The sequence below is a fragment of the Danio aesculapii genome, chromosome 9 (assembly GCF_903798145.1).
Source record: "Danio aesculapii chromosome 9, fDanAes4.1, whole genome shotgun sequence".
Taxonomy (NCBI): domain Eukaryota; kingdom Metazoa; phylum Chordata; class Actinopteri; order Cypriniformes; family Danionidae; genus Danio; species Danio aesculapii.
In genome coordinates, this window is record NC_079443.1 from 30,683,921 (window position 1) to 30,700,065 (window position 16,145).

General features: G+C 37.5%; 2 protein-coding genes across 3 annotated transcripts; one reads left to right on the plus strand and one right to left on the minus strand.

Annotated features, from left to right (window-relative positions):
• Positions 1-95: 95 nt before the first annotated feature.
• spryd7b (SPRY domain containing 7b) lies at positions 96-7,328 on the minus strand. The gene is made up of 5 exons (XM_056465415.1): positions 7,138-7,328; positions 6,618-6,734; positions 4,844-5,010; positions 4,607-4,709; positions 96-1,332 (listed from the first exon to the last, which is right to left on the minus strand). The coding sequence occupies exons 1-5, from the start codon at positions 7,241-7,243 to the stop codon at positions 1,235-1,237; spliced, it is 591 nt and encodes a 196-aa protein (XP_056321390.1). The 5' UTR covers positions 7,244-7,328; the 3' UTR covers positions 96-1,234.
• Positions 6,670-16,122, plus strand: trim13 (tripartite motif containing 13). Of its 2 annotated transcripts, XM_056465414.1 has the most exons (3): positions 6,670-6,785; positions 10,688-11,929; positions 16,036-16,122. In XM_056465414.1, exons 1-2 carry the CDS (start codon positions 6,762-6,764, stop codon positions 11,906-11,908), a joined length of 1,245 nt encoding a protein of 414 aa, XP_056321389.1. In that variant the 5' UTR covers positions 6,670-6,761; the 3' UTR covers positions 11,909-11,929; positions 16,036-16,122. The 2 variants fall into 2 exon arrangements, with proteins under 2 accessions (XP_056321389.1, XP_056321388.1); XM_056465413.1 differs by lacking the exon at positions 16,036-16,122 and having other exon boundaries at positions 10,688-13,330.
• Positions 16,123-16,145: the final 23 nt, after the last annotated feature.

Here is a 16,145-nt window from a genome sequence, read left to right on the forward strand (position 1 = left end):
TTGAACGCTAGAGTGGATGCAATGTAAATCTTTGTAGGGCAACGCAAATGATAGGCCACATATTGGGGGGAAAAAAGGAAACTACTGGATACACATTTTGAATTTTAGCGAAATATAGCACTTTATTTTTGTACAGACTGGTTTGTAAATGTTCACAATACTCCCACCATTTTATTTGGCAAGTCATCATTTCATACTACGATTATTTGACAGACAGAATACTTCAGTTTTAAATACAGCACTTGTGGAATGTACTATAAGACACAGTGTACAGAGAGAATTCAGGCTTTCTCAGCAACACCCCCCAAAAAAAGTCTTACACGTTTTTAAAGCAACTCTGAAAACTACACTGTCTTTGGATAACCACATGACCTTTTCACATTTAGATTGCAGAACGAGTTGTGAAATCAATTACAGCTAAAACTGAAAAATGATTAAGAATGGTTTAGTGTTGGAATAGATAACGTTACAGCAGACGCCAAGCAAATTAGGTTAATATTTGAGATGAATGTTGCTTTAACGATATGAATAATCAGTGGGGAAAAACCAACTGAATGCAAAAAAAAGGAATGTTCTGTTAAATATTTATCATCAGTCTAATGCGCTATAAGCTCCAAACGATAGTATAAACATAGTCGATTATGTTAAAAACATTCATGCATGTCTGAAATATATTCAAGGCTATTTTCCACCCCAAAGTCGCTTATTTAATGTGCAATAGAGATCACAGAAGACATCAAATATACTCCAGATGACCCACATGCCAAATGACTCAAATAATAAATTAAACTGATCATCCATTTGCAAAGGAGAGGTTTGGTTTGATTCTCAGTCACACACAACTAGTGCAAATACAATTGGTTCCTTCAAGCTGATATTGGTGTAGATATAGAAAGTCAACAAAACAAATAAACAAAAAGAAGAACACAAAGCTCATCACTGTACATTGTCATTAAATAATAGCTCAGTTTGTCAATATAACCCATTACAGAAAGTAGATATCACTATTAAGTGTCTTCAGTGCTTAAGTAAAGTGTTATCTAGGTTGTAGATTCTCTTGTGTGTGTACACATGTACTCATATACACACACACAGCAGAAATAAAGCCTGGTTTGTTTTCCAGATGGACTAGAGCAGCAGTAACAGCATAGGCAGAAGCAACATTGAAATAGAAGAGACACACACACTTCTTCAGCACACTCAGGTGTGTGTTTCTGCACAAGTAGCAGACGATTTAAAAGATCTGCTGTTCAAACAGGATCTTCTCAAAGCCTTCAGGGGGAGTGTGGTAGAAATCACTGAACTGGCAGTCTATGATGGCACTGTCATCCACTAAGAGATGCAAACAGGAGATTACAATATATTAGTTCCTCATGCGAATAGCAGAAACTTTACATTTCATGACAGTTCGCATCTGCAAACAGGTTTTATATATCTATATATCAGGACAAACGTATCAGGCCCTGGAAAATGTGTACTGAAATCTGAAACAATCTTAAAAACTCCTATTTAAATTTTGAAAATGTATTATTAATGAATGATTATTTTAATGTTTCCATGTGCGCAAGCAAGCAAAGTGTGTGAAATTTCATGCATGTAAGATTTTCATATAATAAATCTTTTTTTTATGGATTTCACTTGTAAAACAGAAGCAGAACAAATACTTCTGTCTGTATTTTTATAGATGTAAATATTACTTAATTCTGAATCTCTTTCATCATGCTGTTCTGAGTTTCATAAAAATGACCTTGGACCACAGAAACAGTGATAAGTCATAAGTGTAAATTATTGGAAATTGAGAATTATACACGATCTAAAAGCTGAATAAGTATATTAATTAACAGTTTTCATTCATGACAACTTTGTTAGGATAGGACAATATTTGAATAGGACAGATCTGGAATATGGACACAAGTAGAGTTCTTAGCAATGCACATTTTTAAAACAGTTTAGATATATTTACATTAAGACATTTGCAAAAATCATCATACATTATTCTACCTTAAAAGAAATATAAATAATCATAACCAAAATCATTTATTTGACTATTGACAAAAATGTACACAGGAAACAAACGTTTTGTGATCCAGGGTCAAAAATGTGTTAGTATTTTCCAAATATTAGTTGGTATTAAAGAAACGGAGCCCTGCTCCCTGTGATTCTTTCTGCATCTCAATTTTTCCTGCCAAGGTAAAACACTGTAAAATAGGTTCCACACAATTGCTTCAGGTTGTCTCAACGCAAGTTAAAAAGTTAACTTAGCCGTTTTCACAAATTTAAGTGCATTGAACATAAAACAATTAAATTGTCCCCCAAAACTCAGGAATTGTGTAGATTCAGCTCATTTTAAATATTAAAGTAGTTTGAACAAACAGAAAACATTTTGAGTGAAGAATGCTTGTGTCTTTTGTCCCAGCGGTCCAGTTGAAGAACGGTGACACAAATACACCAATCAGCTATTCTACTGAATTTGTACCACGGCAACAAATAAGTTAGTATTACCAGTTACTGCATTTGTATTTTCAGTAATATTCTTCAAAATAGGGTGCTACCTCCTAATAATGTCACTGTCGTGGATTCCAAATCAAGGCAAATAAAGTGGCTCAAACCAATAAACTCTGCAATATTTTTAATGAAAAATGCTCATTAAAACTGTAGCACCTACTTCAGCCTGGATGTGAAGACTTTAGCTTCACGATCTGTAAACTTTAAGAAAAAGCCTTTTAAGTCACGTGTAAGTAAGGGATAAAAGGGCACCAAGAACAGCAAAAAGGTACCAAAAGGTGGAGCTGGACGTGCAGCTGAACGCTATTAGTTTACAGAGATACATCACTCGCTCGTGCAACAAGCCAGAATGAAAACAAAGAAACCACCATGATTTAAATACACAGCTGAGACATTACACTGTAATATATACATATAATAACGAGCTGCGATCGACCCGAGCTCAAACAAACCTTGACGTCGTCTTGATGAACCGCCACAAAGCCAAGAAAAAGAGCAGAATCTGTCCTGTGCCCCGTAGTTTTTTTTTTTGTTTGTTTTTTAACACAAGGCCATCTAAAGCGTGAGCGGTTTCACTTTCTTGCTTGCGCTTGTCAGGTGTCTATATTTGGAAAAACTTCTTGAGCTGATGATAATAACGTGTGCTTGATTATTGAAGTGCTTCAGACTAGGCATGGGCCGGTGTAAGATTCTGACGGCATAACCTTGAATATAAATATCATGGATTGTGATTAGTTTTTTTTTTTTAAATGTTCTTTTTAAATATCTGGGTAAAAAACAAAACATTTTTCCACTTTGAACATTTTATTTTGGGAAAGATTTATAATATTTTGGAACAGTAAACATGTCAGGCTAAATAATTCAAATGAATTACTGACTTCACTCGTTTCAAAAACACAGAAAATTGACGGTTTTAAAACCTTGACTTTTCCAAACCGCGGTATACCTTGAACACAGTTATCATCCCATGCCTACTTAAGACATCTGATCCTGTCAGAAACGGACAAACGCGAGAGTGAAGCGTGAAAAAACAAAAGGAGAAGCACAAAAAACAAAAGGAGCAAATGATTTTTCAGCAGCATGAACAAACCGCCATGTTCAACTATTATCGTCACCTTTTGGACTATTATGAACTCGGAATGATGGAATTACTTTCTAACAAGAGGTTACATGTGTTGGTGAAGATTAAAGATACAGATGAGAGGTTTGCACTGATAGGGCTTTATAATGTTTAGTGTTGTTTTTAAAGCCAAGTGAGGACTAAATGAATGTTGTGTAGTTTTTCTGTAATTGGTAACCTATCAGAGACTGTAAAGGTCTGTATGCGTTCATATATGTTGCATTTACTTAATGTAAATCACAGACATTACAGTAGGCCATTTTGCATTGCATCACTGATTTGCAGTTATAATTAAATCCTGTTTATAGAGAAGTAATGAACATTTATACACAAGTAGTTGTGTATAAAGACTCGGTTTTGTGAGAAGTGCTTCTCATGTGATATGTAAATGACCCGTACAGCTTTACTTTACATTTTCTTGAACAAGAATGACTGAATGTTGACTGAATCTTTGTCATACACCACGCCCACTAAAAGAATACCATTGGTACCCTTTTAGCTGTGGAAACACAAGCCTGATAAAGATGACCCGTACAGAACCACTCAGTGGAAACAGGCCATTAGTTGCTTTGGACAAAAGAATCTACTAAATGACTAAAATGTACTTGATTCTGATTGATCAATTGCAACACTCTAAGTTATGTTATTCCCAGAAAACAACCGCTGAATCGAACAACAAAATTGACAAATTACAATGGCTAAATCGAATATACATTAATCTATACATTATTCAGACACAAGATGGTGCCAAACTGCAGCGTGACAGAAGCATATGAATATGAATGTATTCACAGTCAATCAAGATGATTGAAAGCATGAGCCTGTGTTTCAGCGGTTGTCATGTCAAAATAACATGCCTTGGAATGATGTGACAGACCAATAAGAAATCAAAGTCTCAACAAAAACTCATAATAATTAATAATAGTACTGTAATTAATAAAGTACACTTCATCACTGAATAAATAACAATAGAGAACTCACCATAAACTATGGGGTATACAGTTCCCCGAATACCTGAGGCGGGACAGTTCATGTTCTTCCCATTTAACGACAGATTCAGTTCCACGTGATCATAGGTCAGGCCCTAAAAACAGGCACACATTTAGGAGCACAAGCAAGAAGTCTTGTGCATTAAATACAAGCTGTGTTCCACAATTTGACAATAGATGGCCCTGCTCTCTCTGTGTAATCACCACAAAAAGAGAAGTAAAAGCATACCACTATATCCCCCTCCTGAGGCAGGCTGTTGGCAGGTAATCGGTTCTTCTCCTCATTGTTGTGGTAGATGGAGCCATCATGTCTGAGAACCAAACTGTGGCTGTCTTGTCCCAGTGGCACCTGGTTCAAATTCACCTTCTGCGTGGCCACACCAAACCCCCAAACACCTGCAGAACAAACATCAGCACACCTTCATGAACTCAAAGTTTGATTCAAATCAATTAGTCTTTAAATAAACACTCAAGAAAATGAGAATTAATGATAAATGCAACCATTCAATTTGGACATATCATATTTTCTTATTTTTAATTTTAGCTGGAAAGAAATGCAATTAAAACTGTACAAAATGTAAAAAAAAAAATAAATGCAATTGTAAAATGATTGTATATTATTATTATTATTATTATTAATAATAATAATAATAATAATAAGCAGAAAATAAGCAGCATCTTTTCTAAATAAAAATAACTCTTGCATATTCTGTAAATAATATTTCAAACTGTGCATTTCTTGCATCTACTGTAAACAATTATTTTCATGTAAATAATAATTTTTATATAATGGACGTCGCTGGCACAGCTTCTGATCATCATCAGTGAAGTGCAAAGTAAGGCTCAAGAATGGGTCCATCGCACTACTTGACCAGAGATCAGATGTAGCTGCAGATGTACAAATCAGCCTTAACAGATGGGGGTCCAGACTTGGTAGGGAAATTAATTGAGGGGGGGGGGGGGGTGTCGACCTGGAAAAATTAGATCAATTATTGGTTTCGAATGCCGATTTCGATTAAATCGCCCAGCCCTAAATTGAAGTTATCAGAGTAAGCCAAAATCTGCTTCAGTCATGCAGGGAAGAGAAAATATAATAATAAAAAAAAAAAACACCAACACACACACACACCACTAAGACAGTTAAATGTTGCAATATTAAAATAGTTTAAATTTGTTTTCTCATGCAAAAGCAGTGTTTACAATTTATAGCTAGAATTAATTTATTTACTAAAGATCAAAAGAACAATTGGAGGGGTCAAATAAAAAGTTATTTTTGTTATATTTAAGTTATTGACTGTGATGGTCAGCGAAATAGAAAAATCCTTAAACTTAAATGAATAAACTTAAATGAATAAAACTTGCTGACCCCAGAGCTCTACATAGCGTATACAGAAAATAATAACAGTTTAAAAAGCAACGCGTTTGCTACTTTTGCAATTTTTTTCTTAATAAAAAGTAAAAATCACTGTCTGTTCAGATAATCCTCCTTTCCTTTTCTTCTACGAGTTTAAAATAATGAGAATTCTCCATCACAGAAATGTAAGGCTCGCCATCTTCATTTCAGACTGTTCCTGCCTTCTCTCATTAAGTGCGTGATTCAGTATGACTTTGATCATTTTAATTCAGCAAATAATTTTTTAAAAACAAATTAAACTAATCTAATTAAACTTTTGACTGATTGTCAGGAAAATTACAAATTCCTATTTCACAATGACAATTCCTTTCTAATGCTTTAATTGAATCAGTTAACTATAAATGGGTGTACTGATATAAGCTGTATTCTCAACATTTAAATTTTACTAAAAAGTATAAAGTTAATGTCAGCTACCAGCAATCTCCTCTCCGGAAAAGTAAATGAATCCACCAGACACCTACTCGTTACTACGAAGTTTGCATGGGTAATATCAGACAATAAAAACTAATCTAAAAGAAACTATTTGCAACGTATTCGACACCTGATCATTTTCTACCTGTGCAGCAAGAGCTGTGGAGAAAGCACTCACCCGTGGACTGGATCTTGAACTCAAAATAGCTCTTGTTCTGGTGGAGAGGGGCGTTGGCGAGACAGGCTCCGGTTCCACAGATCCGCCTCCCGCTTTTAACGATGACCACATCCGTCCCTGGGAAAAAAGGCCGAGCAAACTCTCATGCCCACACAGCTACAACACAAGGTACGTATTTCATGTTTTCAGAGAGATTTCTGCAGAAAACGAGACTGAGATGAAAGTCACATAATGGATTCACTAGATTAAAATCAAATCAAAGCAAACACTGGAATCTGACAGCTGTTTGCTAGCATAGCATCTGATACAGAGTAGTTTGGGCTACTTAGCTGATTTAGAGTCAAATTACACGTATGAAAACAATTTCTTCAAGACTAATAATGGCAGAGCTATGTAGTAGTTCGTGTTCAGGTCATTGTTTTGAGGATATAACGTTAGCACCGTTTCTAGCTTGACGCCGCCTTTCGCTTATATATATTTGTATTCTGTGACTCCAAACATCAGTGGAAGTGGCTCTTACCCATGTGATGAGTGTCTAGCTGAACGGTGGGCATTTCTTTGAGGGGCGCATGACCCGGTCCACCGTCCCCGCAGCAGCCCAAACAACACGTAAACACTGCGGCCATTCTAGCGCTGAGATCACCGGAAGTGCACTTACACGCGTCAGACTGAAGAGCGCACACGCTTCCAGGATAGAGAGGAGCTCATGGAAAAATCATTGCTGGCTGATGCTGATTTTCTCATGACGGACGCAAAATTCTTCCTCAAGGGGGCGCTAACCGGCTCAGGAAGACCAGTCTTGCTGTCAAACTATTAAATTGGAAACTTTAACACAAATGTTTAAATCAAGTTGCTTAAGTGGTTCTTAACTATTTAAAAAGTATTTATTTATACAAAATATTTTTTGTACACACAAATGACCAATCGATCTGACAACAAAAAAAATCTTAAAACTGGGGGTCCCCAATCTCGGTCCTAGAGGGCTGGTGTCCCTGCAGAGTTTATCTCCAAGTCTAATTGAACACACCTGCCTGGAATTTTCAAGTACAATAGCTTGATTAGCATGATAGTTCAGGTGCAGTGTTGGGGAAAGCTACTTTTAATGCAAGTAATGCAATATCGAGGTTCTCCCAAAGAATTAACTATTTGCTTTACTTAGTTACTTTTTATGGTACGTAATGTGTTAAGTTACTTTTGCATTACTTTTTCTGACCTGGCTGAGGCTTGATCACTTTCAGAACTTGCAGGGTTTTTTCCCTCCAATTTCTTTTTTTTAATAGAGGAGCTCTGCAATTAACAACACACTGTATAACTTTCATTTTCCTTTAAAAAAACACACACGTAAAAAATAAATGTAGGATAATGTTGTCTTCGGAAAACTTCCTGACCCCAGAGCTTTACATACCGTATACACAAAATAATTAATCTTTAAAGCAATGTGTTTGCTACTTTTGCAGTTTTTGTCTTATTAAAAAGTAAAAATCACTGTCTGTTCAGATAATCCTCTTTTCTTTTTCTCCCATGTGTTCAAATGAATGAGAATTTTCCACCGCAGAAATGTAAGGCTCTGCCATCTTCATTTCTTACTGTTCCTGCCTTCTCTCATTAAGTGCGTGATTTAAGGTGACTAATTTTAATTCAGCAATTTATTTTTTAAAAGCGAAATAATCTAACTAAAAAGTGACTCGCATTGCATTTTTTTTATATAACTCAAATATTACTTAATTTAAAAAATGCGTTACTTTACTCGTTTCTTAGAAAATTCATATTATTATGTAACTTGCGTTACTTGTAATGCGTTACCCCCAACACTGTTCAGGTGTGTGAGTTTAGTGTTGAGCTAAACTCTGCAGGACACCAGCCCTCCAGGAACAAGATTGGTGACCCCTGTCTTAAAAATACTAATAATAGCTTTAGTGACTAATTATTATTTTATTTATTGCCATTCTCCTTCTTTTTCTAGCATTTATGACAATTTTCAATGCAAGGTAGAAACTGATTACGTAATCTGGATTAAATGATCACATTCAAAAGAAAATGTCTTTTTTAATACTCAATCAGTTTTTATTTTTGTATGCATTAAATAATATATAATCTGGGATTAGGTTTAAACCTGCTTTTGGTTTTGTTATTTCCATGCTTATTATTGTGTTCACATTTCTATAATTTGATTATTAGCTTTTTATCGAATCACAAAGTGCCTGCAGTTCCTCCACAAACCAGTCTATTCAAATTTGTGTTATAAAAGAGTTCTTAAAAGTAGTAATCTGATCAAATACTTTATTTACTGTATTTGATGTCATTTGTAATCAGTAATGGTTACATTTTGCAAGTATACAATGACTGATTTAATGGCAATGCCATTGAAACTTATACAATAGCAATAGAAAAACAGATATACGGATATAACACGCATGATATTTTTAATTTACTTTATTATGATTATTCACAGTCTAGTTTAAAACATAGAACTGAGAATAAACATCGACTAGTGACACTTAAATCAACAGAGAAGACAACAGCATCATTACTCCAGTCTTAAATGTCACGTGATCCTTCAGAAATCAACCTAATATGCTGCGAGTTAGATTATAGTATTTGTATGATTGGAAAATGTCACATTCATTGCCGTGTGCTTGAAGTTCAAAACTAACACTTCTTTTTAACTGATCAGATAAGCATTTATATGTTCGTGTTCAACTGATGTGCAATAAAAACAAACATTCAGAAGCACTTATCCTATTTCTGTGACAGATCACTGGGACTCTCGCCCTCTCGTGGCCAATTACGTCATTGCACACGCTTTCATCCCTGATTCGACCAATGAGCGCGGCGCTTCAGAAGCCGTTCTCTTCCTGATGGCATGGAAACAGGGGAAGAAAAATCGAGGTCAAAATATTTTGACACGTGACTCTGTAGCGATTGGTTATCGATGCGTCAAGACCCTGCCACATGGCACGGGCATATGCGACCGAAGTGGCGTGATGGAGGACCATCTTTGTGGCAGAAAATACGGGCGCGCTTTTTAGTGTCTGTGCCTGCAAAGCCATGACTAGTTCAAAATGAAAAGCGCGTAGTTACTGTATTTGATTGAATGGATGAATTAGGCGCGGTAGATGATGGGTAACGCCAGTATTGACGTAATCTGTGGAGAAACGCTGATCTAGGAGAGGGAGAGCGAGTGCTCCCCCGCAACAACCCCATCCAAGAATGAAGGGATCCTCTGCATTTATTGCTCACAGCACGAAACGTGTTCAGCTACCCGAGTCTCCAAATACACTGCGTTACGCGGATATTGCGCGCAATGTGGCAGTGAATCACTTGCGTTCAGATGCACTGTTCATTAGCTGTTCGTGCGCATTCATTTTAACTGCCTGACCATTACTGACTTGACCTGAACTAGTTAAAATTTCCCAATTGGAAAGGGTGAAGTCTGCACAGCAACAAGAGCCACGATTGCGTTGCACACTGCCTAAGCAGTTAGCGCGCTTCTGGTCCAATTGCTGATGCTTTCCTCCTGCAAAATCTGCCACAACCGTAGTAATACCTTGACAACCGAACCCGGGCTTACAGAGAAACATTTTTGACAACTCAACGACGGAGTTATCAAATCAATAGCTTGAAGTTTTTTGGACAGGTCCTCGGATATTCGTGCACGAAAGTTCTCACCCCGGCAATTAAGAATGAAGTACTGGTGCACTCAGGAGTCTTCATCTGCAGGCAATCTGAACTAGTTCTATATTGGGTTAACCAGTCATTCCTCACCACAGAATCGCTTGATCTGCAGTGGGAATGCGATGCACATCATATTGATAACAAATTTATACAGCCAATTTGGTTTAATTTCCTCAGCGCCGTAACGCGTTATTCCAATATAAAAGCTTTTTTCGAGGCAAAATAAAATAATTGTGTGCTTATGATGTGCAAAACGACACAGGGCAGCGCTGAGTGCTCTCGACTTTTCATTCGGTGTGAGATGCACGAGAAGGAAGCTTGCCAAGATGATGAGAGTTGTATTGATGTGCCATGCCCCCGACAAGCTTTCATATCAATATCTTTTTCCACTTTAGGACACGATGGAGCTTTTGGAGGAGGACCTCACGTGCCCAATCTGCTGCTGTCTGTTCGAGGACCCGCGCGTTCTGCCCTGCTCTCACAGCTTCTGCAAGAAGTGTCTGGAGGGTATCCTGGACGGTAACCGGAGCCCTGTATGGAGACCACCGTTCAAATGTCCGACCTGTCGGAAGGAGACTGTCCACAACGGCATCGCGAGCCTGCAAGTCAATTACTCTTTACGCGGCATCGTGGAGAAGTACAACAGGATTCGAGTGATGCCGAGGATGTCTCTGTGCAGAGTTCACAGCGGGCAGCCGCTCAACATCTTCTGCGCTACGGATCTGAAGCTCATCTGTGGCTTTTGCGCCACGACAGGTGATCATAAAGGGCACAAGTTTTGCGCACTAGAGGAGGCGTACGAACGGGAGAAGCTCGCGTTTGAGGAGTTGTTTCGCGTCGTGGAGGGCTGGAAGGACGCGGAGGTGCATTCGTGCCTGAAATCGTTAGAGGGTGCAAAGAAGAAAGCGCTGGAGAGGGTCTCGCGGGATGCGGATCGAGTCTCCGAATACTTTGACAAACTTCTGCGCACGCTGGAGCACAAACGGAGCGAAATCCTTTCGGATTTGGAGACTCTGAAGCTGGCAGTCATGCAGACCTTTGACCCCGAGATCAACCGGCTGCGCTCAGCGCTCGAGGAGCAGCGGCGCGCGCTCAACATCGCCGAATCCTTCCGTTCGCTCTCGGACCCGCTTACTTTCCTCCAGCAGATGCAGGACTTCAGAGAAAAGCTGCGCGTCATTCAGGAAACACCACTGCCGTCCCGCACTGACATGGACGTGAGTTTGTCTTCCTTGCAGAGCTTTGATGTGAAGGAATGGGACCGGGTCCGTCTTGGACAGTTGGACAAACTTTGCTCACCCTACGAGAGCAGCGCGTACCTGTCATCTCTGCCCCCGACTGCCGCTCCGCGCTTCACCCGCGTGATGTGGAGAGTTGTCCTGGTTGTGTGTGCGTGCCTACCCGCGCTGAACTTTCTTCCGTCGGACTGTCTCGCTCTGAGCTTCCAGGATAAAGTGGTCGCACTCGGCGGCTTTTCTTTGCCCAGTCCTGGAGAGATTGTGCGCTGGCTCGGATTCTGCTGGAAAGAAGCGGCCGCGATCTGCACACTACTGACCGAGCTGTGTCGGAACTTTATCTTGGACCTGATAAATACAACATCAGATTTCATCAGCTGATTTTGTTACTCCATTCATTAGGTACTTTTTAAAAACAAATGTACTTTAATGTGCCAACCTTGAATATCCTGTCGAATTTTGTAGCATTGGGAATTTTAGTGTTTGTCTGTTTTTAAATTTGTAACAATCCGTGGGCTATTAAATTGCACATTTTCTGTTGCCATTAATTACAAAAAGAAAAAAAGTGGATGGATCATCTTTAATGAGAGAACACTCCCATAATTAAAATGCATTGTTACAAAACTAGATAATCTCCGCAATTTTCCCTCAAATATAAGCATTTTAATTATATTTTTGCTCATTGCAGTTTAGAAAATACGGCTGTTAAGTAAAATTAACTAAAACACAATGAATTTAACACGAACACTGATTCCTGTTGTGCATTGATATCTTTTATCTACCTTTGAGCGAGTTATCAGGATACTCAAGGTTAAACGTTACGTAACCCAATGTCAGACTCACAACAGGACAGTGAATTCGGTCCTTAAGAGAATCACTTCTGAATCCTCAAATAAATTATAACTGAGAAGGAACTTGCATTCGTTGTACATTACAATTATATTAATGTTGCGTACCTAAACTTTTGTGTCGGTACAAAACATTTCAAAGCTCTTATGACCAAATGCTTCCAGAACATCAACTGAATTGATTCGTGAGAGCATTTTTTTCATTTGATATTCTGATTAATAAACAGAGCTCAAAATGTTTAGCACCCAAGAACTACACAAAGCCATAACTGTTTAAAGAAACTAAAAAAGGAGAAGGGATCCCCTTTTTCCCCTCAGTGTTTAAACAGGAATCCTGAGAGAATCTCGGACGACTCTGTTCTGCTATGACGTCACCGCCGGAGCCCTGCGCGCGTCATCGAACATATATTTAGCCGACTGTTGCCAGGCGAATTGAGGATGAAAAGTGAAATTACCTACGTTTCCCTAGTTCACCAAAGAACAACTTACGTAATCTAAAATAAATTTAATAACAGTACATTTATTAATAGGCTAAATATATTTATTTCAGAAGCAGAATGCATTGCCGACAATTAGGAAGCTCACTCTGAAATGGCGCCATGTTATGTAATTCCAGTTCTTCGATTTTCATTATTTTAAACTAGTGTAACATTGCATCTTTATATTAATTACACCACCTTGACCATCACGTATTTGCTTTGCACCTCTAACTAATTACACCACTAACAATGTTGCTTCAAGTGGGTAAAAGGCAGTCTTGCCGAACCTGCATGTGTATTTTTCCTTTACCAGTAAATTGCCTTTGTTTTATGTTTTTAATGTTGACCAAGTGTTGTCAATAATTGCCTGTCAATAATCATCTTTTGATGAATCGGTGCACTTACATGTTTTCCCTTTTTCAAAATTGTCATAAGGACTGTACGACTCTAAATAAACTTTACATCACACATGTGAATGCATTAGTTCTAGCATTATGCTTCATTATTTTCCGATGTAGTGTCAAATGAAATATCTGGCATACGTCGACAAGGACATAGGCTACTTGAATCCGGAGAAATATTTAGTTTTCAAAGTAACAAAATAGTGCATTTCAAATTTTACCATACAGGTCAGACACCGAGACAAAAATAAGTCATACATCCGGTAGTAGTTAATGTAGTAACAGTTTAAATTTCGATTATAAGCCGGATAACTTAAACCGCTTCACACGGCGGAAGATGAAAAAGCAAGAAGACTCTTGTGAAATTACACCAAATTGGAGAAGATCGACATTTAGGTTATAGATGCAGATGTTTTAAAAATTCCAACTTTTCCAAACTGTGTGGTTGTCAAAGCAATATTAATATTTTAATAATAACAACAATAGTAAAACGTAGTTTTTATAAAAATTCCCCGTTAATACAAATATAGCTACATTTTATATAAGGCACTCGATATTGGTAATCGGGAATGAAGAATTAGGTCTCACGACGTGGTCTAGAGCATAACTAAATAAGGTAAAAACATATAGAACGTGACGAGCAGCATATGCATGCAAACTTTGTGGTTGTAAAATATAAAGGTTATTTAATTAGACCAGTCCAAGTTATCCCAACATGAACGCGCGCGCGCACACATACACACACACAGGGGAAAAAAAATAATTCCCTTTCTCTTCCTAGTATCAAAAATATGTTGACCAATTGCAATTATGGCAGACAAAATTAAAATTAATTTAAAGCTAAAAATACGTAAATTATTATTTTTTTTTAAATTAGTTTTTTCCCGAGCGAAATAAAAGACTCGAATATTGTTTTCTTACGATTCTGCTATGAACATTTTGTAATTGTTTTCTAATAGCATAAAAATAAAAAAAAAATTTTAAAAAATGATTCAGATCGTATGCAAAATATATATATATATTTTTAATTCCGTCACTTATGATTAAGTAAAAAAAATGGTAAAAACTAAGCAGTGAATGTTCTTAATTATAAAAAGGCACAAAATAATGCATCCTAAAATAACTTTTCCATTAAATTATTAAAATGTGCATGTTATGTCACATAGCCAAATAGATTAAAATCAGTTCCATGAAGATGTGTGCTTTTCCTTCATCACAGCTTCGCCGACCACCTCTAGTTCATGTCTATAAGTATCATATGACGAAAATGAAGCGTCAGAAGATTAAACAGACATGTGTCCTGTTACGAGTTAAAGGCAACAACGGTTTAAGTGCTGGCCAACTAAACAAAAATATAAAACGTAATTTCTTTATTGCCAAGGATACATGATGTGATAAAAATCACAAACACCATTAAAAACCTAAAAGAAAAGTGAAACAGCCATCCCAATCACGTATTATTGCGATAAGGGTTTCTTAAAAAACTCCTCAAAGTCATCCTAAATACTTTGACCCCGGTAAATTAAATTAATCATAAAATAAAATTACTATAATTTCTCCAGATACAAAAAAAGCAAGAAAAAATAATTCGTGGTTACATGTGCGCCATGATTTAGTCTGCTCATAACTTTCTTAAAATGGCGGCATATATTTTTTTATTTTGAGTTTTGCCTTGCGCAACTTATTTTTAAAACTTAAAGCGACATTTAATAAAACAAAAAATCATTAGGTCTACTTTAAAAGCACAGTCACGCAATGTTACACAAGCAACATTTTGTACCGTTAATACGCAATAACATGCGTTTCACGAGGGCCGGACAAAGAGAAATAATATTTCACATCAGAACTCGCTGGGTGATATGCGTTTGACATAATGGTATAGGACACGCATGCGCCGATTGAGTACTTCTGCAACACGAAATCGGAGACATTCGCCTAGAAAAAATAAATATGACATTCATTGTAACCCCCTGAAACTCAAGGGGGGTTAAAAAAAATTTGACCACTAGTTAATTATTATGGGGAGAAAAAAAATACATTTGAAGTCAGTTTTATGGGCTCTGTGAAGTAGCTATAGATAAGAATAGAATATATAAGTAAACATAAGTCGATAGGGAATCATCAACCAGAAAAATAAAACATTTCTTTCAAACATAGTAAAAGCAGAAAAAACAAAGACCAGATTTTTACATGACAAGTCGCGTCTCCTGCGGAAAAACAAACAACTTTAAAAAGCATGCTAACTAGGGTAAACGGAGCAAAATAAGACAGGTCAGTTGTTTTGTTAATTCATATCAGTTTTTTTATTTGCAATAACAAAACCAAGCAACAGCATGTTTAGGAAAATCATTAAGCATAAATATTTCAGGTGGAACACCTCAAGAAAAACACACAAACACACCACACACACACACACACAACACACTTGACATGCTTAAGAATAAGAAAAAAAAACTTCCCAAACAAAACTACTCCAACTCTCATTACCTTTGACCACTGAGTTTGTTGTCCTCCTGACTTCCCTATGTTGGATTGAGGAGTCCATTTCAGTAGCAGTGAGTCAGTCTACTTGCACCGACTAGGCCTTGGTAGCTGTGATAAATATAAAAAAGGATGCCGTGCATGTGCTGCTTGGTGACTTCTTGCTTCAGCAGCACGAGCAATATTGGAGGCATTGGCCAAGGAGTAACTCCAATATTTACATGCTGCTAAAGCAAGACAACACATGCGCACACACACACACACAACCTCTCTTTCTTGTCGTTCTCTCAACTGCGTAGGTCCCAGGAATTGATGCTGCAGCACATCACGGCCTGCATCTCTGTATCACCACAAACCATTCTGTGCTGCTACACCATCACCTAGAGAGCCTCGGCTACATGACCGAGCA